We start from the raw sequence: 25,419 nt of genomic DNA on the forward strand, positions 1-25,419 counted from the left end.
GATGCGTTCAGGGAGGCCCCACCCAAGTCCACACACACTCAGGGAGGCCCCCGAGACCCCCAAGTCCACACACACTCAGGGAGGCCCCCGAGACCCCCAAGTCCACACACACTCAGGGAGGCCCCCGAGACCCCCAAATCCACACACACTCAGGGAGGCCCCCCTGAGACTCCCAAGTCCACACACACTCAGGGAGGCCCCCCGAGACCCCCAAGTCCCCACATACTCAGGGAGGCCACACCTGAGACACCCCAGTTCACACACATTCAGGGAGGCGCCCCGAGACCCCCAAATCCACACACACTCAGGGAGATCCCCGAGACCCCCCAAGTCCACACATTCAGGGAGGCCCCCCGAGACCCCCAAATCCACACATACTCAGGGAGGGCCCTAACCGAAACCCCCAAGTCATGCACACTCAGGGAGGCCCCCCGAGACCCCCAAATCCACAAACACTCAGGGAGACCCCCGAGACCCCCCAAGTCCACACACATTCAGGGAGGGCCCTAACTGAGACCCCCAAATCCACACACACTCAGGGAGACCCCCGAGACCTCCCAAGTCCACACACATTCAGGGAGCCCCCCGCCTGAGACCCCCAAGTCCACACACACTCAGGGAGGCCCACCGATACCTCCAAGTCCATACACACTCAGGGAGACCCCGCCTGAGGCCCCTAAATACCCACACACATGGGGTTAGGTCCCGCCCGAGACCCCTAATGTCCCCCCCACACACGGGGGGAGGCCCCGCTTGGACCTACCACGTCTCCCTTGGGCCCGGTTATTCCGGGGGCACCCCGCTCGCCCTTGTCGCCTTTGCGGCCCTGCAGTCCTGGGAACCCCTGTAGGCCGGGGGGTCCGGTGTAGCCCTGGGGGCCCACTGGCCCAGGCTGGCCCTGCAGGAAAAGCACACGGTCAGATTCCAGGAGGATCACACACTTCCGGTCACAGCCGCCATCTTCAGAGAAGGTTCTAGAAAACTGCGCTCGTCAGCCACGACAGGGACAGGGATTTCTGCCTGAAGACAGAAGGCAGACAGTCTGGGAGTTGGAAGTGTTAAAGGCGACATGAAGCGATGCTAAATCACAAGCCACGACGCTGGCTGGAAGGGGAAGGGCGTTCTCGGCTTCTTACTGTGCAAACCACGTCCCAGGCGGATTCCTGCAATTTGGCTCCATCCTCTCCCCGGCACGGATGTAGCAGGTGGGGAGGCCGCCCAGGCACCACAGTGACCCTGGGACCTTGGGGAGGTATTCACCTCTTTCATTCACACACACAGAAGAGATGGGGTTTCGGGAACCACAAGCACACACGTCCACGCTCCTTAGGACAGCAAATTTCAAATCAAAATGACAAGCGAGGATGTGGAGAAACCAGAGCCTGAGGCTCCCCATGGCCACGGCCACGGCGGGCCCACCCCGCCCTGTGACACCGAGCGGGACCTGCACAGACGCTCGCACAGCTGTGTGCACGACACCGAGAGCTGACCACTGCCCTGACGTCTCAGCAGTGCGGAACAGGCAAACAACTGGCTGCATCTGGGGACCTCGGTCCACCAAGGAAGTCCCAGCACCTGGTGGGGCGCGTGCCCTGGACGGTTATGGTAAGAAATAAGCCAGATACGACGAGAGTCCCGGGAGACTCCCCTTCCAGCGGAGTCACCTAAAATACCGATATCATGGAAAGCGGTGGCAGGGAGGGGTCGCAGGGCTGTGGCAGGGGTGGCGTTCAGTGGAGCTGTGGGTTCCCTGCGTGGTGGCCGGAGCAGCAAGGTTAATGTCCTTCGCGTCACGGAACAGGACACTGGAAAACGGCTACAATGGTCAACCTCAGGTGGTACAGGTGTTAACCACAACAAGCAAGGAAAAAGCCAAAGTATCTCAAAGAAATTCTTAATAATGAAAAGGGTTTCCCTGTGACCGATGGAACTAATCCTTGGAGTATACAGTTGCAGGTTAGCGTCTGTCGGGGTGAGCCTGCTGTTTGCTCCTCGCCTGCAACCTTCCCCCGCCAAGGGCATTTTGCCAAGACGGTCCCAGCTCCTCCTTGCCCTGATGTGGAGGGGGGGTGGGGTCAGCTCCTTCCCTGACCCTAAGGACATTTCCTGCAGAAACTGCCCCGCAGGAGTGGTGTCTGCCTGCCCAGGACGCTGTGCCCCACGCCAGGGCCCCGGCAGAGTGGGGCGGGGAGACCTCACTCTGAGCATTGATGCCCGGTCGTCCGAGGGCCAGCCCCTGGTGCACGGGAGGCGGTGAGCACCACTCACTGGGAGGATGCGGTTCAGAGGACCCCCAGGAACCGCGGCTCCCCTGCTCCCCCAGGGCCTCGCCTGGCCCAGGGTCCAGCTGTGGGCACGGTGGGATCTTGTCTTCCACCTTCCGCACGTCCAGGAAGCCTTCAGAGAGCGCCACGGTCAGCAAACTCTCCCTGGGGTAGCCTGGTCCCAAGCCCAGTAGGCGGGTGAGGCCCGTGCATCTGAGCCATCTCTGGAGAGTGTTCCAGGGGCAAGGCTGCTGCCCTGGTCTCCCGGCCTGGGGCACAGGCAGGCGTGGCTCCTGCACACGCACACGGGAGCCTGTATCAGTGCTTCACTTCCTGGCGGAGTAACACACCAGGTATGGAATGTCGGGTACGATGTGTCCGTTCACCTGGACTGTTTCTAGCCTTTGACCCTTGTGTGTAGTCTTGGTGTGAACGTGTGTGAACCAGCACCCGAGTTCCCACCTCCAGTCCTTACGGGCGCACCATCCTGCACTCCCATCACAAGGGTTCCAGTCTCCCCGCGTCCTGGCCTCATTTGGCTTCTTCCATTTTCTCGGCTACGGCTGCCTGAGTGTGCGTCTAGAGGGTGTCACCTCGGAGCTGCCCATGGACGGAAGGTTCCAGAGCCCAGCCCGGCGTCTGCGCTGAGCAAGGGCCGCGGAGGGCGGGGAGGATGCGATGTAGACCTGAGACCCTGGGGACGAGCCTCACTCCTGTCCAGACTGTGAACCGTGCACTGCGAGGTCAAGGCCAAGGACGCCACTGGAACGCCGTGTTGGCCGCCAGGCAGGAGGCATCCCCAGGAGCTGCAGCGTGTGCGACCGGCCAGCGAGGAGGATTCCCTGTGTGCTAACCTCCCGTCCCCGCCCATGCTTGGGTGGGAAGTCCCCATCGGAAAGGTTATTTCTAACTCTTCCTTTCCTTCTGTCGTGAGCGACGTTGCCGATAAAAATTACCCCGGAGACGGCAGGAGTCCGGTTCACGGTCTTTACGTGAGTCTCCAAAGCCCCCGAGACTCCCGCACGCCCCTGATAAGAGTATTTCCATAGAATGTCCCTTGTGGCCAAAGGACGTCACGGGAAGGGGCTGACAGCAGGTGGCGCCGTGCTGCTTCCTGCCCCGGCCCCGCTGGGCCATGGCCCCAGTGCCCACGGGTCCATCCTGGCAAAGACGGGAATGCCCAGTGCCCTCCACTCACCGCCCATCTCCAGGGAAGCATGGCGAGGGTTTTAGCTCCCGGGGTCCCCAGGACAGTCCCTGTCTGCCCTGCACCGGGCTCTGGGGAGCCATGGGGAGCCGTATGTGTCCCACGCCGCTCTCTAGCTCCTCCCTTACTGAAAGGCTGGGACCACCGCACGGGGGCCTTTGTGCCGGGGAGACAGTCCCTCTGCAGAAGCAGAGCCTGGTCGGCGTGAGGGTGGGGCTCGCAGCAAGGTCTGGCACAGGAGTGCCCCGGGTTCAACGTGAGTTCCAGTGGAACCTCTCTCGGCCGTGCTTCAATGGCGCTCACAGGACAGAGTCTCCGTGGCCGCCGAGAGAGCCACGGCGGCCGTGTGTGTGGGAGGCCTGGTGGGAACCACAGAGGGACGAGGCCAGACTTGAAGCTGCACTGCTTGATGACCATGGCTGCGGACGCAGGGCACCGCCGGCCCCGACGCACGCATCCTCCCGGGAGCTGGGGATTTTCCTTCGCGAGGACGGACACAGCATGACCTCAGCTGTGAAGACCGAGGCGGCGAGACGGGCGGTGGCCGGCGCCTCCGCACACCTGCCCAGGGTCCCAGGACGCTGAGCCGGGTTCCGCTGGCCGTACGTTAACCTTCCAACGCGGCCTCGGGGCAGGGGGGGCAGCGAGAGTCTGCCATTGGCCGGGGCGGAAGCAAAGGCTTCCAAGACCCAAGCCGCCTCCCTGCACGACAGGGCTGAGGCTGCGGGGCAGGGTCTTCCGGGCAGGGCCAGAATGAGCCCTTGAATGGCAGGAAGTCCTTCTCCATCCTCAGCCGCTTCTTCCTGCCTCTCCTTCTACGGGCACTGGCGCCCCCACACTCCCACATCCTCCCGGGCCCCGGGGGAGCCTCCCTTCCTCCTCCAGCCCGAGTTGGCCTGGGAAGGCTGCAGCTCCTGGCTGGTGGCCTCGGGGGATTCCAACCAACCCCTTGTTGATTTCTGCTCGCCCTTTGCCACACAGCACACGCCCAAGGCAGAGACGGCTACGTCTTGGGGCAGGGAAACAGTTCCTGCTCCAAAATCGAGAAACGCTCGCTTAGGAGTGATGAGTGCACGGAGCATGGAAAGTTCTAGATCAGCTGGCAGGAGGAGCGGACAGCATGGCCTGCGCCACCAAGACGGTGAGGTCGGCGTTCGCACATCGCGTTACTCAGACAGTGTTGGCTGTCACTGACGATTACGTCACAAGTAACGGCCACGGTCGTGTCCATGTGCATAGCCGGAGCCGACGCTCGACCTGTGGCATCCCTTGTTCACAGCAAAGCACTACCCACAGCCCTGGGTCCGTTCTAGATCCAGGATCCCGGGTGGCGAGGTGCATGGACACAGACTCGCCAAGCTCCCTCTTTGCAAAAGTGGTTTGTCTCCGACTGCAGGATCACCATCAACACGGGGTGCAGGAGCCACACTTCACCCCTACCTCACACCACACACCAGTGCTCACGGGAGAGTGGACGCTAGAAACTTCTGGGGGAAGATGCTTGTGGCTTTGCATCAGGCAAAGATGAGACCCCAGGCTCCACACCACAATAGACAACAGCTGGCCAGACCAGGAAGTTGGGCTGTCAAAACGGTGTTAGCAAAATGCAGGCTTCAGACTGGGAGAAACGCTGTGCAGAACACAGAACCCGGCACGTGGCTTCCACCGAAATCCCCCCAGCCCTGCCGGGGGAGACAAAAAGAGGCCAAAGAACAGATGCGCTGCAGGGGGGATGGGGGTGGAGACGCAGTATCGGATAAACCTCACCGTTCCTAAAGCCGGGGACATCTAAATGCTCGCCAGCTGACGACTGGATGAGCCACACAGCAAGGCAGAGGGCGGTGGATCCAGCGTGCGCGGCGATAGAAGCCAGACAGGGCAGGCTGCGTACCGTCTGGGCCTATTTATATGACAGTCCAGAAAAGGAAAGCAGGAACACACACTGGCGGCCGCTGGGGCTGCAGGCGGAGGGCAGGCACTGGCCCAGGGGGCCTTCCGGAATGATGCACCTGCTTGACGTCGTGTTTTGGTGGCTGCTAGCTGACTGTACATGTTTGAACTGAATGTAACTGATGTCTCCATCCTAAACACACATACACACACACACACACACACACACACACACGAGGACATGGACAGCACAAAGATTCGGAAGATAAGCCCTGAAGCGGCTAGGCCTGGCAGCTATGGCCCAGGTCACAGGCTCCTGGTGTATTCCCTTAGAATTTATAAGCAGAAGAAGAGTGACTGTTATAAAAATGGTTTGTCATGTGGGGGCCTTTGGCCTGGTAGCTAGGACATTGCCTGGGACGCCCGTCTCCTGTCAGAGTGTCTGGGTTTGTGTCCCGGCTCCCCTCCTGAGTCCAGCCTCCTTCCTGCTAACGCACACCCGAGGGGGCAGCAGGTGGCTGGAGGAGTTGGGTCCCTGGCAGCCGTGGGGGACCCTGGGTGGAGTTCCTGGCTCCTGGCTTCCTCTTGGCCCACCCCCAGCCAAGGTGGGCCCTTGGGGGAGTGAATCAATACGTGGGTACTCTGTCTTTCTCTCTGCCTTTGAAAGAAATAGAGCAAAATGGTTAAAATGGTCAATTCACAAAATGATGTATAAAAACCCACACTGAGCCAAATACTTTAAAACTGTGCACTGGGGAGATGAGATGACGGGAAGAACGGAGCCTGGGCTGGGCGTGGCCCGGGCAGCTGCAGGCCCGGCACAGGGCGGGGGCAGCAGGGAGCCAGGGAGAGGCCTCGCCAGGACGCGGATGCGCTGGCTGCCACCGGGCGTGGTCTCACAGCAAGCAAAGGCAGGGGGTGCCCCCTGCAACCCCGAGACTCTATGTGGGAGGGACGGCTTGGGGAGCGCCCCATCTTAAGGCAAGGAGAGAAAAAGCAGGACACTGCCCAGGCCCCGCCCCAGGACCTGGGCGGCTGACAACCTCGGCTCCTTATCCTAAAATAGGCAGCGAGCGTGAGCGGCCGCCGGCTCTGTGGCTCCCGGCCCGGCGCGGGTCGGGCCCTGCAGCGTCTGGAAGGCCCTGCCTGGCACGCGCTGGGAAAGTAGATTTTCTGGGAAAGGCGTCCATCACCTCTGGGCTTTCGGCAATAAACACAGCTCCCTCGCAGGGGTATGAGCCACGGCCCCGGGGCACAGGTGTGACCTCCTGAGCCTGCAGGGCCGGAGGCCAGCAGCTGGAGTGGGGATGGGCTGGGGGGTGGGGGTGGGCGGTCAGGACCCGGCGCTCTTTCTAACTGAGCACCTGACACATGTTCGCCATCACCGCCAGGGCACTGCGGTGTCACAGCCTGTATGTCACCAGGGCTCTGGGCTGTGGCAGATGACAGCAGGGCACCCAGAACAGGCGGTGCCTATCTTTGCAGCCTCTGTGGATGGTGGCCTGGTATCTCCTCGGGGCTCTGCCAACCCTGGACCGGGGTGAGCATCATGGCCACTGCGTCCCCCGCTTGGGACAAGGAGGATGTCCGGTCCCCTGCCCGGGGCTGGGTGGTCAGCTCGGACCCAGCGGGAGGGCGGCCGCAGCCTTGATCCTCTTTCCATGGAGACACACACTCAAGGTGGAGGTTCTGAAACTCCAAAAGGCGGCCCAATGGGGACAGCGCCCCCTATAGGCGAGGACGCCAAAGGCCTGCGCATTGCCGTAGACTTCCATAGCCGCAGGGAAGAGAGACTGAGACAATTTCTTCCGTACAGAAGTGCAGGGAAGCTCAGCTCCCAAGTTCCTGCCGCCTGTGGGAATATTCCCCCGTCACGGTGACACAGCACCTGCTCGGTCTTTTTGGGAGGCGATGGCTGGGCCGTGCCCAGGCCCCATGGCCAAGCAGCCGGCGGAAGCGCGGACGGCCGACGCCCTGATGGGGGCACAGCCTGGGGCCTCGCGGGTGCTGCTGTCTGGAGAGCAGGCTGGGGATCTGTGGTCGTCACGGGCTGCTCCGACCACACGGATGCAAGGAGGCGGCCTCACTCACACACGCGGGCGGCCAGGAGCTGCCGGGGCAAAGCACCTGCCCCTGGGGCCCCCACCCCGTGAGGCTCTGCGCGCCTGCTACTGGGCTGTGGCCACTTTGTGCTCTGCTTGGGGCCCCCACGCTGGTCCGCCTCTGAGGGCACGCATCTCACACAGGTGACACAAATGCCCAGGGCCTCGGCCCCCGCCCACCCATCTTCCCGCAGCTCTGGGGCAGCCCTGTGTTCCCCAGGGGTTCCCAGCAGGGCCACTCAGCCCTGAAGGCCCCTTGTCCACACCGCTGTGGTTTGTTCCAGTCTAACCGAGCTCCTGGTGATTGGGCCGGTCTCTCGCAGACCCTAGGACATTTGCACATGCTGATCCTAAGGGGCCCATGCCTCTAGGGGGCAGTAGAGGATGTGACGCAGGCACAGTGTCTCCGGGGAGGTCTTCCTGACCCCACGACCAGATTAGGCGCACCCCTGCCTGCTTCTACAACAACACGTGGCTTTGTGCACACGCACACTGCACTTCATTTCACACGGACCATGCCTCATTTGGGCCTCTGTCCCCGCGTCCCTTACAGCACCTGAGAGACAGAGCTCGCCCCACAGATTGTCTGCCCAGCGAGTGAATTCCCACTCCCAGATACCCGGCTAACTCTCTGGCCACTAGGACTCTGGGGCTTAGAAGCATCCTTGAGACAGCTTCACGAGGCCACGGCGTGGGGGTGGCACTGTCCCCATTCCCACCCCCCAACCCCCGCCAGCCGCCGGTTCAACTCTAAGTCGTCTCAATACATCAGAAAGCACCTCACTCCCGGCTGGGCTCTCCTCTGAGCCAGGGGCCAGCCTGCTGCTCTGCTGGGTGATCTGGTCTTATCTGAGTTACGAGGGAGAGGGAGAGGGAGAGGGAGAGGGAGAGGGAGAGGGAGAGGGAGAGGGAGAGGGAGAGGGAGAGGGAGAGGGAGAGGGAGAGGGAGAGGGAGAGGGAGAGGGAGAGGGAGAGGGAGAGGGAGAGGGAGAGGGAGAGGGAGAGGGAGAGGGAGAGGGAGAGGGAGAGGGAGAGGGAGAGGGAGAGGGAGAGGGAGAGGGAGAGGGAGAGGGAGAGGGAGAGGGAGAGGGAGAGGGAGAGGGAGAGGGAGAGGGAGAGGGAGAGGGAGAGGGAGAGGGAGAGAGGGAGAGGGAGAGGGAGAGGGAGAGGGAGAGGGAGAGGGAGAGGGAGAGGGAGAGGGAGAGGGAGAGGGAGAGGGAGAGGGAGAGGGAGAGGGAGAGGGAGAGGGAGAGGGAGAGGGAGAGGGAGAGGGAGAGGGAGAGGGAGAGGGAGAGGGAGAGGGAGAGGGAGAGGGAGAGGGAGAGGGAGAGGGAGAGGGAGAGGGAGAGGGAGAGGGAGAGGGAGAGGGAGAGGGAGAGGGAGGAGGGGAGAGGGAGAGGGAGAGGGAGAGGGAGAGGAGGGCATCTGGTGGGATGAGAGACGCCACCTGCGACACCGCGGCTGGAGAACACGGCCAGGCTGCAGAAACGCCAGGACCACGCACAGTCGAGGGCAGAGGCTGAGCCCGCCCAGCGGGTCCTTGGAGAAGCTCTCCCAGGGCCCGCTGAATGTGTGTGCGTCAGAACCAGATTTCTACCCACAAGGGACGCCTTCTCAGAGCCTCTGAGGCCCCCGGGTGGCAGGAACGCGGTGTGGTCCCAGCGGTGGACACTAGGTGGCAGTCGGTGGCGCCTTACAGAGCAGGAACCGCTCCCGGGGCCTGGAGTGCTGGTGCTGGAAAGACTGGACCCGAGGTCCTTCTGGGTCACAGTGACTCACCTCCGGGGACAGAGGGCAGCCTCCTCGCTGGTCATGGGTGCTAGCCTCCCCTGGGGAGTGCTCTTGCATCTGGACTGCAGAATTCCAGACCCAGCTTCCCGCCACAGGGTGGCTGAACTAACCCCTACTAACTTGTGTCCTAGCTCCCTCCCCTTTGGCCTCCTTCTGGACACAGCCCTGGCCCTCTGCAGCAGTGCAGCGGATTGAGCTGCCGCCTGCAGTGCCAGCATCCCATATGGGCGCCGGTTCGAGTCCCGGCTGCTCCTCTTCCCATCCAGCTCTCTGCTGTGGCCTGGGAAAGCAGTAGAAGATGGCCCAAGTCCTTGGGCCCCTGCACCTACACAGGAGACCCAGATGAAGCTCCTGGTTCTGGCTTGGCCCAGCCCTGGGTGTTGTGGCCATTTGGGGACTGAACTAGAGGATGGAAGACCTCTCTCTCTCTCTCTCTCTCTCTCTCTCTCTCTCTCTCTCTCTCTAACTCTGCCTTTCAAATAAATAAAATTAAAACAAAACAGGACAGTGGGTGGCCTGGCCCTATCACAGAGACAGCCAGTCGGAGTGCTGCCTGGCTCGAGCCATAAGGGGACTAAGCCACAGTGGCAGGCGAGCTGTGCAGATCCTGGAGCAGTCTGTGACAGCGCTGGGAGACCCCCGGGGACCCGAGAGTCCGCAGCTCAGGGACAGTTCCTGCCCGGGCACCACGAGCCCCGAGGAGCTGGCAGGTGGCACGGCTCACTGCCCACGCCAGGGACCCCGCCCGTCTCCTGCCCTGGTCGTGCTGGACACTGAGCGGCTGTCTGGCCATCCTGACTTCTCTCCCAGGAGTCTCGTCTTAGAGCGGTGACTTGGACAAACACTGGACACACATCCGCAATTAAACAAAGGACAACAAACCCTGAGAAACGGATCTTTTTTGGGTCTGTGGAAAGATAACGGGCGGCTCGTTTGGGCAGACGCGAAGCCTTGGTCCCGGGTGGCAGGAAACCGGATGACATTCACGTCCATTCCAGGAGAGTGACTCAGCCGGGCTGTTCTCAGGACAACCCTAGTGGCATCTGCTACGCAAGTGGCCGTCTGCACTGATGACCTGGGAGGGACAGGGGGACCTGGCCGAGCCAGGCCCACTGTGCCCCGTGAGAGGGAGAAAGGGGGGCTTGGTGAGGGAGCGGGGAGCCCCTGTGGACTGCGTGAGCGTGGGCCTGGCTGGACTTGGGACTGCCTGGGTCTGGGGACAGCCACCTTGCAAAGCAGCTCATTGGCAGCCGGGAAGTCGTGGGTGGGCTGTGAGGGGTCGTCTTGCTCCTTCATCACTGCTGTGAGCTTTTCCGGGTTCGGAAGGAACCCAGACACCCACGGCCCCTTCTGTCCTCTGCTCCCAAACTGAACTGCTGCCAGCTGGTGCGAGGGACATAGGTCCTCGTGCAGAGTCCCCCGGGTGTGACCCCCATGCTGAGGGCCCCCTAGGCCTACAGCACCCCTGGGCAGCACCCATACTGCCCAGCCCCCTCCTGCCTCTGGAGTTGCTGACCACACCCCTGATGGCCCCCCTGCCCATGGACCCCGCATTGAAAGCCTGCCATCAGACATAGTCTCACTGCAGAACGGAACATGTTAGGGTCGCTCTGCTCACCACCCAGTGGAACTCAAAGTCCCTCCCCCGCCTCGGGCTCCATGCGGCCACCCCTCTCCTCCGGCCGCCGTGCTGCTGGCTGGACCCGCACCCCCAGGCCTCGCCGGGTTGGTCCGCAGCTCCCCAGCTTTGCCTATGCGGCCTGTCTTCCTTTTTCGGGTGCACTGGAGTCTGCGGTCTCTCCTGGCTCGCTTTCCCCCAGTGGCCAATCACCCTACTCCCCACCCGTCTGTGGCTGGGCCTGGCACTGGCTGCAGGGGTCCCCCCGCCAGCTGGTTTAATTGCAAAAGAAGCCAGACAGGGCTGAAATTAGCCCCGCCCTCCATCTCCACCTGCCGATAGGGCGGGGACTCCGCGGCCTCAGCTTCCCCACGAGCTGTCGCCCTGGCTGTGTGGACACTGGGGTCCTGAAGGATCAGCCTGTCGAGGCTTCTCCCCGCCCAGCCCCGGCAGCAGGAAGCCCAGCCGGGCCCTTTGCAAAGCCAAGAGTGACCAGGACACTGCTCCGTGGTGACCTTGCCACCAGCAAGACTCGCCCGGGAGACTCGCTGTGCTCACGCTCCCTGGCCAGCAGGGGGTCAGCACAGCTGCAGCTGCACCTGCACACACTCTGCAGAGGACACACACACGTGTGCACACACATCGCAGAGGGCACATGCACACATGCGTGCACACACACTGCCAAGGATACACACACACGTGTGCACACACACTGCAGAGGACACACACACTGCAAAGGATGCACACGTGTGCACACACACTGCCAAGGACACACACATGTGTGCACACACACTGCCAAGGACACATGCACACACATGTGCACACACACTGCCAAGGACACACGCACACACATGTGCACACACACTGCCAAGGACTCACACACAGTACACACACATGCATACACGCTTCTTAAATTTAGAAGGAGTGGAAACTACATCAAGAATCCTACATACGAGGAAATACAGGTGGACTCTACTAGGACTTAGCTTCTAACGCTACGCAGGGAAAGCGTCCTGGCTTGTAAACAAACACACAAACCCCACCCCAGACCGAGGCACTCACGCCTGCCTTTCGCAGCCAATGACAGTCGCCGTAGAAGTCCACCCCCAGGAAGGCAGGCTCTGCTCGGCGTGGGCTCCACGGCGGCCTGGGGTTTACCGTATCGGATGGAGCAGCTCGTGCAAGCCGAGGTGCCCACGCGCAAACAGCTGACCGCAGAACGCCCGTCTCTGCTGATCCGCGGATGGGCTCCTGCCTATGCTGCGGCGTCTCCAAGGGCAGGCAGCTGGGGTTGGCTGCCGCCCGCGCCCCACATCGGAGCGACGGGTAAACCCCGGCTGCTCGGCTCCCAGTGCAGCTCCCTGCTGGTGCCCCAGGGAAAGCCGCAGGTGACGACTCAAGTACTTAGGTCCCTGCTCCCCGATGCTTCTGGCTGTGGCCTGGCCCAGCCCTGGCTGATGCAGGCATTTGAGGAGTGCAGACGGAAGGGGTATGTGTGTGTGTGTGTGTGTGTGTGTGTGTGTCCCTCTGTCAGTCTTTCAAATCCGTCTTGAGAAGAGCAGACTGCACGCACAGCCGGCACTGCGCGGGGTCCTCTCTTGTGGACCACACCGCGCCTGCCTCTCCTGGCTCCTGTGCGTTTCCAGGGAACCGGCCACGTGTCGCTGACTTCGAGTCCAGCTCCCTGACACGGCTGCGGATCCACCTGCATCCCCTCCTGCGCCCCCGGGGCAGCACGCATTCGCCAGCTCGCGTCCACCTGGTCCATCTCTGAAGACGCCGAGTCCGGAGGCTGAGTGAACGAGCGACTCAAACAGAGCGGCCTCCACCAGCCAGGTGTCGTCCAGGAGCAGCACCCTCGGATGCGTGCCGAGGCCTGCAGCCCTCCGCCCCTCGGCGACGTCCGCCTCGCCCAGGCCGTGGGCATAAACTACAGCAACGTGGACACGTGGCCGCCGCAGGACCGGCCACCTGGAGCTCTCCTGCTCTGCCAGGCGACGGGCACGGCCCGAAGCCTCTGAGAACGAGCCCAGCCCTCTGTGTGACGCTGCCAGCAGTCACAGGGGTGAGGCACTCAACACACCCGCCGCTCCCTGGCCCTGGACTCCCCGCCCCCTGAATACCGAGTGGTTCTGGGTAGTTACGGCAAAGCCGCTGATGTGGCAGCAGCACACACTAGGACACCAACTGACTCACAGAGGTGGGGTCCCTAAGACCGCGTGGACCGAGGGAACCCAGCACGCGAGCGGGCACAGCCTGCGGAAGTGAACCTTGGCCGACTGCCGTGCGACCCGAGGCCGTCGGCAATGACCGCGCACTGCTTAGAAAGCAACGGAGCCGACGGTTTCCCTAGCACAGGACGGGCGCTTCGCAGAGGGTTTTTAACCGTCGGCTCTGCTTGCTTTATTCCCACGGGAAGGCAAACACACGAACAAAACCCACGGCCTCGCTTAAACACGGCTTCCCCGAGTTCACAACTTTTTCATGAGGTTTGCTTGACACGAGTCGGACTTGGTTCGCACCGTGTTAATTATTTTATCATTTATTTAAAAAGACACGGAGCATTCAGTGGGCGGGTTTGAGTGCCTGAGCAAAGCCAATGCCAACACTGAGGGAGTCAAGAAACCAGCAGCTGTTTACAGAACGGACAACGTTTCTACCGTGGACTTGCCCCGTGCGTCTCCTCCACCCCAGCTGACGGCCACCACCGGGATGCCTAGCATCAACGCTCAGCTAGGGGTTTATGGCAAAGGGCAGAACAGGACAACTGCTTGGACGGAACAGGCGGCTACGCAACTGCAAACCACTGCAGCCAAGGCCGGGGCTGGGAGAGGCACTGGGAACCCGTGGGCGTATTCCCAAGGCCGCAGGACAATTCCGGAAGCCAGCAGATGTTTTCTGCTGGGAGGCCCTGCAACCCTGAGGGCTCCAGCTTCTTTTTGTCAAATGCAAGTTTACTTATGAACTAGCTCTCTGCTGAATCGTGCAGGCCGGAACACTGGCCCAGGCGCTGAGGGCACGGGCCCTCGGGGGTGGCCCAGGACCTGTGCAGGTGAACAGGAAAATCCAGCAGGAAGCAGGAATCCAGGCAAGCCTTACTGTCGAATAAACCTTGCTTTTCTCTAGTTTATGGAGGCTGTGTTGGGATTTTTCCTTTAATCTGATCAACCGGAAACAGAACAAATTCAGGTTTCAGCAGTTAGCATATTTTTCGTCCTTTGGAAAATGATATCATAGTAACAATTCTGCTTTTTGGCGTCTTTAACCCAATCCTCAACGACTGAGGCTGACGTTCAAGGAACGAGAGATCGGTTGGCGGGAGAAACGCGACGCGGTGGGGTTTCTGCCTCCCTCTTGTGGCTCTGGGTACACATCTGAATTCCTGTAAAGGTGCTTTCCCTACGCTAGCTTCTGGGGTACAAAGATCAAGCTTGGAACCCTTCCGGGTGGGGCCGAGTTCTCCGTTTCACCCCAGCTCCAAAAGCCACAAAGCGGCGGATCCACGGTCTGAAAACGCCTGCAAAAGCATCTCACCAGCGCAAGAACGCCCTCACTTAATGACTTCCACAAACTGGCTCCCAGTGGGTCTCTGAGACACGGGGTCCCCGTAACAAGACGTCCTTCCCCAGCCAGCCATGGCGGGGCCCCTCGGGGACACAACACAGGCAGCCAGAACTAGCGTTTCACAACCCAGCTGGCCGCGTGCTCGGGAGGATTTGCCGATTGCTACACCCGGTTCCTGGATGTATTGCGAATATGGAGCAAACTCCAGAACACGAGATCCCCTTGGCCTTGTGGACATTACACAAGTCGTCAAGAATTTCAACGGAGCGTTTCACAGAAGGGATTCCTGCAGTTCCCAGTGACAGCAGCCATGACCAGTACAAAGCCCACTTGGCTCCCGCCTGCTCCCAGCCTCGAAACTCCCGGCTCTCCCCTAACCGAGGAGTGGTGGCTCAAGGCGCTCCCGCCAGGGAGACCAGGCGGTGCCGGCGCCACCGGCTGAGCAGCAATTGCCCGTCGAGTGGGAACTCAGGTTTCAAACGCCTTCACGTTTACGGGACTGTTGAAGGGCTCCAAGATTTTCCTGTATTTCACTCAAGTGGACTGCGTCACCAGGGAACGACGCGCACCTGGAGATCGGAAGGTTCCGCCAAGACCCAGGCTCAACTCGGCACATTTGCTTATTTATTTATTTATTTTTTGGCATTTGTGGGAAAGACACAGAGGTCCCACAGTCCACGACTGACCAAGCTCTGGGCAGCTCTGGCCAGACTTGAACCTCAGCACGGGGGCTGGCCGCAGCTGGACCGTCCCCAGAGCAGTCAATGTAGGAAGGGCACTCCCACCCCAAATGTCGCTAACGCGTGGCGCACACAGGTCTCTGGTTGCTCCGAGCGCTTCTGGAAGCCACTGGACCCCATGGTGACCCCACACCGGGGTCTCCGCTCGGCCTCCGTGCAGTGGGCTCCTGGGAGCACCCAGGAGTTAGGAGCTGGCCCAGGGAGCCGCGCCCGCCTCCCCACACCCATTTACCGCTTGCACTTGCTTCGTGAACCTTTACAGCCGTTACCAACACGGGCCCACAGCAGCTGCCCGCAGCCCACACCTCCTGGTGTTACTGCCAGGGAAAAACACTCTCACAACTAGAAACTGGCAGGAACTCGTGACTGATCGCCCTTGATAAACTGGCCTACGGCAGCCAAAACACATAGCTATATTAAGGAAGGAAATAGTATTTTTATGCATTTGCTCCCCACCCCCAAACGATTTTTTTAAGAATCAACTTAAATACATTTGATGAATGAGCTCCATGAATCCCGGGTCTCGGCTGCGTCCAAACGCGCCGAGGCTGCCGCAACCGCGCTTCTAAAGCGAGGGGCCCCGCGGAAGTGCACCCCTCGCCTCCTGCGTGTTTGATTTCCCGATGTCTTGGCAGTGCCTCATTCTAAACTCGCACTCCGCCATTTTCAGTCGCGCCTCACACGGCGTCTCTTCAGGGACAAGGAGAGGCAAGGCAGCAGCAGCAAGAAATCGGATTTCTGAGCAGAAGCGTGGGTGGGGAGGGGCCAGATCTGCCGCAGGGCTCCCCGTGTGCGTCTGCAGTGCTCTGCGTGTGCTCTACGTGCTGTGTGTGTGCGCCACGTGTGTGCCACGTGTGCCCTGAGTGTGCGCCACGTGCGTGCCACGTGTGCTCTGTGTGTGCTCCACATGTGCTGTGCGTGCACCATGTGTGTGCCACGTGTGCTCTCTGTGTGCTCCACATGTGCTGCGTGTGCTCTGCGTGTATGCACCATGTGTCTGCCTCCTCTGTCTGCCTTTTGTAAAGTTTACTTTTCTCGCCATAAAATACGAGGGTATTACGGGCCGGCGCTGTGGTGTAGCAGGTAAAGCCGCGGCCGCCTGCAGTGCCGGCATCCCATACGGGTGCCGGTTCGAGTCCCATCTGCTCCACTTCTGATCCAGCTCTCTGCTGTGGCCTGGGAAAGCAGTAGAAGATGGCCAGGTCCTTGGGCCCCTGCACCCACGTGGGAGACCCGGAAGAAGCTCCTGGCTTCGGATCGGCGCAGTTCCGGCTGTTGCGGCCAACTGGGGAGTGAACCAGCGGACGGAAGACCTCTTTCTGCCTCTCCTCTCTCTCTAACTCTGACTTTCAAATAAATAGATAAATCTTAGAAAAAAAATACAAGGGCATTTCAAAGTGTTTGTGGAGAAAGGGAGCCACCGCTTTATTTTGCTGGAAACTCTGAAGTCTGCGCACGGGAAGGCACAGAATGAGGCGGCGCGAGGCTCTCAGTCCTGCATCGGAACAGATGCACCTTCCAACGCCACCTTCCACTGCCTTTTTGAACTCTCTGCATAAAAGTGTTTTTTCTGTTGTTCACTCCCCAAATGCCCGCAGCGGCCAGGGCCGGGCCGGGCTGAAGCCGGAAGCCTGGGACTCATTTCCCACGTGGGTGCAGGGGCCCAAGCACTTGAGCCGTGCTCTGCTCTCTCCCAGGGGGCATTGGCCGGAAGCTGGATGGGGGCAGAGCAGCCGGGCACTCTGATGTGGGATTCTGGGGCCCCCAGCAGCAGCCCGACCTTGGCACCACGAGGTCCAGCCCATTTCACACCCCTATCACCTGGTGTGACTCCTGCACGAGGCCCGCCAGGAAGCCCTGGCTACGGCCGACGCCTCCCTCTGTCGCTCGGCTGCTACGGCCGTGAGTCCCACCGTGGCGCGTCCGGGGAAGACGTTTTGAGCCTCACGGTACCTGAGTTACGCAACACAGGCTTCCCCCGCTTTGCAGTAAGTTTCTCTCGAAACATTCTTGAATTGGAGCGCAAACTAGAGGTGAACATTGTGGGGTTGAAATGAAGAATTTAACATCTTACTACGGCAGTGCTAATGGCCTGTGTTTACTGTGCACCCGAGATGTGCATGTGCTGGTCACAGCCCCGCATTCCCGCCGCCCACTCACGTTCTTCTTGCTCTTTCTTTAGGGGAACACTGAGCCCTTGGCTGGCATGGCGGTTAGAAAAGAAAGATGGAAAGGAGAAGGCAAGGGAGGGAGAGGGAGGAGAGAGGGAGAGGGAGGGGGGGGGAAGGGAGAGAGGGAAAGAAGGAGAGAGGGGGAGAGGGAGAGAAGGGGGAGGGGGGAGAGAGAGGGAAAGAAGAAGAGAAGGAGAGAGGAAGAGGGGGAGAGGGAGAGAGCGGGAGAGGGAGAAAGAGAGAGAGAAAGAGAGAGAGAAAGAGAGAGAGGGGGAGAGAGGGAGGGAAAGAGGGAGAGGGGGGAGAGGGAGAGGGAGGGAGGGGGAGAGAGAGGGCGAGAAGCTGGGAGAGAGGGGGAGGGGGAGGGAGAGGGAGGGAGGGGGAGAGGGACAGAGGAAAGGAATTTCACTGTCCTAGAATTGTGTCTTTGAGCTGCACGGACTCTGTTCTCATCCAGACGTGGAAAAGACACAGCACCAGAGACGACACCTCCCCCCGCAGGGAGCCGAGGCCTGTGCCGCAGGCCCCCCCAGAGTGTGTCACCCCCGCTGCAGGAGCTGGCGCCGTGCTCTGCGCCCACGCGCGGCCGTGTCTGAGCTGCACCACGTCTGTGAAACGGCCGGGACAGCGACTTGGCCTTGGGGAATCCAGCCGGCCTGAGGCCCAGCGCGACATTTAGTTTCAAATAGTCTTTAAAGACTTTTTAACCCGAATAGTCTTCCAAAAAGAGCACTGGAGAAACAAAAAGGCCCGATTTTACCTTAGGAAAGAAAAAAGCCAGGACTGTCCCTCACTCAGGGTTTCTCAAGAACTTTCTCTGCTGGCACGGACCCAGGAGCCAAACTGCCTACGTGGTCCCGCGCCCCTGCGGCCCAGGCCAGCACCTCCCAGGCGCCCCCGGGCACCCGACCCCTGGCCGTGGGACTCCATCCAGGCCCTGGAATCCCTGAGCGCCTTCGCTCCACGCCTCCTTCCCACTGCACACGGGAGGACAGAGCCCAGGCCTGCGTCCTGTGCTTGCCCAGGTGGGCACCCCCTGTGCGGGGGAGGGGGGAGGGGGCTTGGCCTGCCATTGTCTCAGCTCCTCTGCCTCCTCCTCTTGCGACCCTGCTGGCAGTGAGGGGGGCCGCCGGCCACCACCAGATGGCCTCCAGGACAGGAAGTGTCCAATAATGACCCCTGCCCGCAGCCAGAGAAGCGGCGCTGGTGGGGCTCCCAGGCATCCCCGGAGGAAACAGGAATGGGGCCTCTGCTGCGCGGGGCGGGGCGCAGCAGCTGCACACGTTTCTGGGGGAAAAGCTCCCAGGCCCTTCCAGCTGCAGGGGTCGCGACTGCCACGACTCCTCTCCTCGCCTCGGCCCTCGCTTAGCTGAGTCCTCGCCCCTGCGACTCTGAATCTTCCGTCCTGCTCGCCGCCTCTTAGAAGCCAGCCTGCCCTTTTCCATGCCGTGCCCATGAACAGCCAGCCCTGCTATGACCGCCTCTCAACCACGCGGCCACCCCTCCAGCTTCCTCCAAGGGGTGGGCAAACCAGCAGGATAATTCTACGGACCCGGCAGCTGGGCGCTCACTTGTGGCTTGCCTTGTTTTATTGCCGATTCCTTTTGTTTAAAATTGATTGATTGATTTGAGAGGCAGACAGAGCTGTGGGTTCACTGCACAAACGCCCATAACCCTGGGGCCAGGGGCTGAGGCTGGGAGCCAGGAGCTCAATCCAGGTCTCCCACATGGGTGACAGAAACTCAACTGCTGGAGCCTCATGGCCACGTCCCATTGGCAGGAAGCTGGAGCTGCAAGCTGGAGCTGGGGTTCGAGGCCAGACACTCGGACGTGAGACACAGGCACGCGCCTGACCCAGCAGGTGGAACACCTGCCCTTACGTTCTCACGACGTTCAGTCCCGATTCTAGGGTCGTATCCGCTCTCCATTGTTGAGAACTTGAGATCTGTGTTTCCAACCCCTTCAACCTCACCTTGGGAAGGGTGGGATGTGTGGGACCAGGAAGAGAGAAGCTTCTCAAAGAAGGATGCTCCAGATGTGTGGGGTGTATGGAAGGCAGAGAAACTCGGGCTGAATACTGAGTCATAAGAACGAGGCTTCCCTACCACGCTGAAGGAGCCATCCACACGCCCCCGCCCCCGTGCTTGCAGCCCCGCCTGGCACGGCTGGGGGCCGCCCTTCCCCGGGAACCCGAGGGCAGAGGGCCGTCACCCTCTGGGAGCAGAGATGACTTCGCTACCTCCAATCCCTGGGCAGCCCAGGGAGGAAGGCCCTGCCCCTCCACGCCTTGAAGCCTGGGGCTCTCAGACTCGAGCCACCGGGCTGGCAAGCGGAGGAGCCGAGTTGCAGAGGTGTGGCTGCACCTGAGGAGGAGTCGAGTTGCAGAGGTGTGGCTGCACCTGAGGAGGAGCCGAGTTGCAGAGGTGTGGCTGCACCTGAGGAGGAGTCGAGTTGCAGAGGTGTGGCTGGACCTGAGCCTGGGCTGGGTCCACTGTTCCTCCCTCAGAAATACTCTGGATGGCTCAGGCAAGGAAGCCTTGCTAGTTCTCTGGAAATTCTTTTAAAATAACTTTAAAAAGATTTATTTATCTGGGGGATACAGAGAGAGAGAAAGAATGACTTTCCATTCACCGGTTCACTCCCCAAATGGCCATAACAGCCAGGGCTGCGCCAGGCCAAAGCCAGGAGCCCGGAACACCATCCGGGTCTCCCACGTGGGTGCAGCAGCCCAAGCTCTTGGGCCATTTTCCGCTGCTTTCCCAGGTGCGCTAGCAGGGAGCTGGGTTGGAGGTGGAGGAGGCCTTCGAACTGTTGCTCCGACATGGGATGATGGCGTCCCAGGCAGCGGCTTCACCCGCTGTGCCACAACACCGGCCTCTCCCCGGACATCGTAACTCAACAAATCGTTAATGCCACTCACACTCTGCCCCACAGGTGTCATAGAGACAGAGGCGGGGACACCTCGAGGAAGAGGAGGCTGGGCCAGGTTTTCCGAGTGTGCAGCCTGGCACCAGGGGCTTCCAGTTCTCTGCCACCCAGAGTGACAGCCCTGCTGCGTGCAGAGGGGCTTAGAGGGACACGTCTGAGGCTTGCAGGGCATCACAGAGCCCGCTGCAGCCACCCCAACATTCTGGAAGCTCCATGGGGACTTCACAAAGCTCACCCCAGAACACCACTCAGCCTGTGCCTCCTTTTCCATGCACGAGGACATAGCCTAAAGAGAAGGCTGGGCTCCCGGCCCCTAGCTTGTGGGGTCAATCATTCACTCGGGACCCAAAGAACTAAACGGAAACTATATTACCAAAAAAAAAAAAAAAAGATTTCAACTCAAACTCGGTAAGAATTCCAAAGCCTCGGGACTGTGGGAAAGAGGAAGCTGCAGACCACAGCCCCAGCTCGGGGTTAGTCACCGGCGGTCACAGCGGCTGCCCGCGTTCTCAGGCCTGCACACAGCCTGTCTTGCAGGATGTCTTAAGGATCCTGCGGGGGAAGCATCCTGAGAATGTGTCACTGAGGATTAGCATCAGGGAGGGCAAAGGCCATGAGAATGGGCGGTTGGTCCCTCAAGAGTGGCTTTCCAGAGCCCTGGGGATCACCACTGCCCAGGCTTCCACGAGCTCCCGGAGTGTGCAATGGCTGCCACAAACGTTTTCCAGGGTGTCCCTGTCCAGATGGGAGTGTGTGTGACGCTGAGGGCCAGGGGCCTCCTGGGTGGGTCTCACCTGCAAACCCTGGGGCTGGGCTACAGGGAATCCCCCCGCCCCCACACCGGCTCTGCCCGCAAAGGCGCGCAGGCTGCCCGTGCCAGGTCTTCGTGGACTCTCGGGGAAGGTGTGGAGGTGGGGAGGCCACTCTCCACCACGTTGTCCTGGCATTCCCGTCACGCTCTAAGGACCCGGTCCTCCAGAGTCCACTCTCCAAACTCCCATTCCCAGGGCAGCTGCAGAGGCCCCGTGTGGGGTGACTGTGTCTCAGGGACACGGACGTCCCCGTGTCTGGCCTGGCACTTGGGCCCAGGACAGGCCCACTGCACGCAGGCTAACGAACGAATGAGAACGTTAACACTGGAGAGAGCAAACCAGGCGCTGCTCGTCCCCGCGAAGCTCAGGCTGGAACCTGAGTGCTCTTGTACCTTTAAGAGGGCTCAACGCCCTTTCGGGGACGCCGGGTGAGTGACCTCAGCAGGGGGCTGGCGCACGTCCAGGGTGCACGGCTTGCCGTCTGCCTTCTGCCATGAGCCGCAGTGGCGCGAGGCCCTCAGAGGCCGAGCAGATGTCAGCACTGGGCTCCTGGACCTCCAGCCCCCGGGAAAGCCCAGGGCCAAGGCGGGGACCCCCAAGCAGGAGCCCGCTCAGCCTGGACCTCAAACCCCGGAGAGCCCCTCATCGTGCAGGACGGAATGGCTGTCCATCTGAGCCTGGCGGGGGCTTGCTGGACAGTGAGCTTGCAGCGCGGGCCAGGCTCGGTGGGCTGCCCCCTGCACGGCGGCCACACCAGCCACGGCGAGGGCCGGGCTCAGTGGGCTGCCCCCTGCACGGCGGCCACGGCGGCCACGCTGGCCACGGCGAGGGCCAGGCTCGGTGGGCTGCCCCCTGCACGGCGGCCACACCAGCCACAGCGAGGGCCAGGCTCAGTGGGCTGCCCCCTGTACGGCGGCCACGCCAGCCACGGCGAGGGCCGGGCTCGGTGGGCTACCCCCTGCATGGCGGCCACGCTGGCCACGGCGAGGGCTGGGCGCGAGGCTCTGCATCCCGATCTCAGTTACGTGGCACGAGGTGGACTCACTCCAAACCACGTGCGTGGGGGCAACAGTGCACGCTGGCATGAGCGTGTGTCTATGAGGGTGTGCTGGTACGTGTGCAGGTATCCCTGTGAGTATGCACGTGTCTGAGTGTGTGCTGGTTAGCGTGCATGTGTCCCTGTGCGTGTGCATGTCTGTATGTGTGTTTGTATGAACGTGCATGTTAGTACATGTGTATGTGTCCCTGCGGGTGTTCATGTTGGTACACATGCATGTGTCTGTACACGTGTATCTGTGTGAGTGCGTGCTGCTGCATGGGCATGTGTCCCTGTGAGTGTGTGTACATGTGTGTTAGTGCATGTGTAAGTGTCCCTGTGTGTGTCTGTACATGTGTGCATCTGTGTGAGTGCGTGTTGGTGCACATGCATGTGTCCCTATGAGTGTGCACGTCTGTACATGTGCATGTGTCAGGGCACGGCCCAGGTAGCAGACAGGCAGGGCCTCAGCGACACGACACACCCCTCGAGAGCACGGGGGAGTGATGCGGCTCTCTCGCGCGTGGTCAGGGGGACGGGGTTGGCGCCTCTCCCCGCTGTGCGGCCAGGTTTCCGCTCTGGCTCTCACTCTGCCCACGGGGCCCTCTCACTCCTGGCATGGGCTCCCAGGGCACACTCAGAATGAGCCAGTGACTGTGCTGCCTGACACGCAGCTGCAGACGTCACACACAGAGCAAGGGGCTCTCAGAGAGAGGACGGGCTGGGAGATCTCAGGGGCTGACCACAGCCAGCAGGGGGAGGGGCGGTCCTGCAAAGGGGAGCCGAGGCCGCGTAGGGCACCAGAGGCTGAGACAGACGGCCCAGGAGCGGCTGGCCTGAGGGGGCCCCCAGGGGAGTCTGTCCACTGGGCGCCCAGACCTCCGAAGTCCGAGCGACAGCGCCCAGCACGCGTTGGAAGGGGAGCTGGGGCCACACTGCAAGGCTGCAAGAACGCGACTCGGCGCCTGTGTGTGAGTGAGGGGCACAGCCTCTCCTGCAGGCTCATCATGCCGGAGCCCTGTTCAGTCGAGGCCCGGTGGATGCGGCCCCTTCCAGAAACACAGCCCCCAGCTCGCTCTGTGCTCTGAGCACGATGGAGCCCAGGGCTCCTTCTCGCTCTCATTCAGGGGTAAAAATAAATCCCGACTCCTGGGCGGGGCGCAGCCGCTGCCAGCAGCCCCAGAAACCTTCCCTTTTCAAGTAGCGTCTGCAGACCGAGGCCCGCCCGGCGCCGCGTGCCAGCGGCCACTCCAGGGCAGGGCTGCTGGGGACAGGCCCGGCCACCTCCAGAACTCGCTGGCCAGGCGACCTCTCCTGCAGCCTGGTTTCACAGGCGCACACAGATCGCCTTAGGGCTAACACGGGCCCACGCGGCACAGGCACGGGGACTGTGCTCAGAGCCAGCCTAACCAGGACCCTCCCCGAGCTCCCTTCTGGCCCGACTGCTGCATGGGGTGGGGGCTGGGGAGAAGCATGCCCCTGGCTCCTGCTGAGAGGCAGCCATGACGTCACCTCCACGAGGTGACTTATTTGGCCTCCCTGCCTGCCTCTGGGTCTCCCGGGCTGAGGCGTATTTAGAAAAGCCGAGACTGGGAGCCCGGAAGCTGTCTATACTTAGAAAAGGAGCGCAGCGCCACGGCAGCCAGGGCCTCCTCCCAGCCCAGGGCAGGGTGGCCTGGGGTGACGGGCGGAGGTACTTCCCCCTCCTGCCCCCCCCCCCACCTCCCAGCTCCCTTGGTCCCTAGAGACGCCCATGCCAAGAGCCCTGCGGCTGCCCACACATCACGGTTTCTGAGTCAGGACGCCGTTCTCTGTGCCCAACTTGCTCCGTTTCGCACGAGGTGCTCCAGTCCGAGTGCCACCTGTTCCCACTTAGGCTGACCTTGTGGAAAGACAGCAGCCCGGCGGTCCCCAGGGAAGGGCACGGGGCGGGGGGAGCGACGGACAGGGATGGCTGCAGCGGCAGAAGGGGAACTCCTGACGCCCCACGCAGCACAGGAGGTGGCGACGGCTGGCAGTCGTGGCTGGGCCGGTGTTGTGGCACAGCAGGTTAAGCTGCCACTTGCAGCACAGCCACCCCACGTCCGGGCGCTGGTTCGAGTCCTGGCTGTTCCACTTCTGATCCAGCTCCCTGCTAACGTGTCTGGGAAGGCAGCGTATGAAGGCCCAAGTCCTTGGATCCCTGCCACCCATGCAGAGACCTGGTGGAGTTCCAGGCTCCTGGTTGGGCCCAGCCCTACAGCTGCAGCCATCTGGGGAGCGAACCAGCAGACAGAAGTCCTCTCTCTCATCAAAAAAACAGGTTTTTTTCTTTTCAAAAAAAGAGCTAGTGAAAAGGATTTTGAATGTTCCCAACAGGAAGCAATGACGTGCCCACTAGTATGATCAGGACACGTATGTACATACTGCAGTGTCACGCTGCATCCCACAAACACGCACAGGCACCACGTGTCAATTAAAAACAGAAGAAGGAGGAAGCCAGGACCTACGGCAGGTAGAGCGCCGGCTGCCCGCGCGGCTCCCTTGCACCGGGCGTGCTTGGGAATTAGACGGCCACTTCGGCCAGCCTCCTGCACCAGCGCTTCTGCCCTAAACGTCCAGCCCCGGGCCAGTCCCCACCACGCCCTCCTCGAGGTCTGCGAGCATGGTGCCCCCGAGTGATCACGCAGCTGCTCTGCTCCCCGGCCCTGCCCCAGGCCGGAGCTCCCGAGAGCGAGAGCTGACTCGTGGTTTCAGCTGAGGGCTCTGAGAGGAGGGCTTAGCCCAGATAAAATGGAGGAGCTACGTTATAGCAACACGTATCTCTGCAGTCTATCTATGACATACAGCAATGTCTATGACACACCTGGGGTATTCAGCAATCTCTAGAAGACATATGTAAGATAACATAGTAATACATGACATCTATGGAAATACAGTAACGTATCTGATACTTAGTAATATATGTGATACTATGTATCTATAACAGTAATCTGTGATACTTAGTAATGTATATGATAGCTACATGCTGTCTATGATAACATTGTAACACACCTGTGATACTGAGTAATACACTTGGAATGTATATATGATAACAGTCATTAACTTTGATACATTAACTACAGTCACGTGTCTCTCAACAATGGGATAAGATCTGAGAATGTACCGTTAGCTGGTTTTGCTGTCTGGAACTAGGACAGCTGTGAAGTCCCAGGGGACGCCCCTCACAGGACCACTGCCACCCACTGTTGACTGTGGGATGACGGTAGCCTAATAGCAGCCCTCCCCATGGTGCGCAGAGTGGCCTTATAAACCCA

General features: G+C 61.0%; 1 protein-coding gene across 1 annotated transcript in view; it reads right to left on the minus strand.

Annotated features, from left to right (window-relative positions):
* Positions 1 to 25,419, minus strand: part of COL4A2 (collagen type IV alpha 2 chain) — a 135,234-nt gene that overhangs the window by 46,569 nt on the left and 63,246 nt on the right. The window contains exon 5 of the mRNA XM_051849971.2: positions 764 to 898. Within this exon, the coding sequence (XP_051705931.2) occupies positions 764 to 898 (135 nt within the window). The remainder of the gene's footprint in view (positions 1 to 763; positions 899 to 25,419) is intronic.

Source organism: Oryctolagus cuniculus, chromosome 9 (assembly GCF_964237555.1).
Source record: "Oryctolagus cuniculus chromosome 9, mOryCun1.1, whole genome shotgun sequence".
Classification (NCBI taxonomy): domain Eukaryota; kingdom Metazoa; phylum Chordata; class Mammalia; order Lagomorpha; family Leporidae; genus Oryctolagus; species Oryctolagus cuniculus.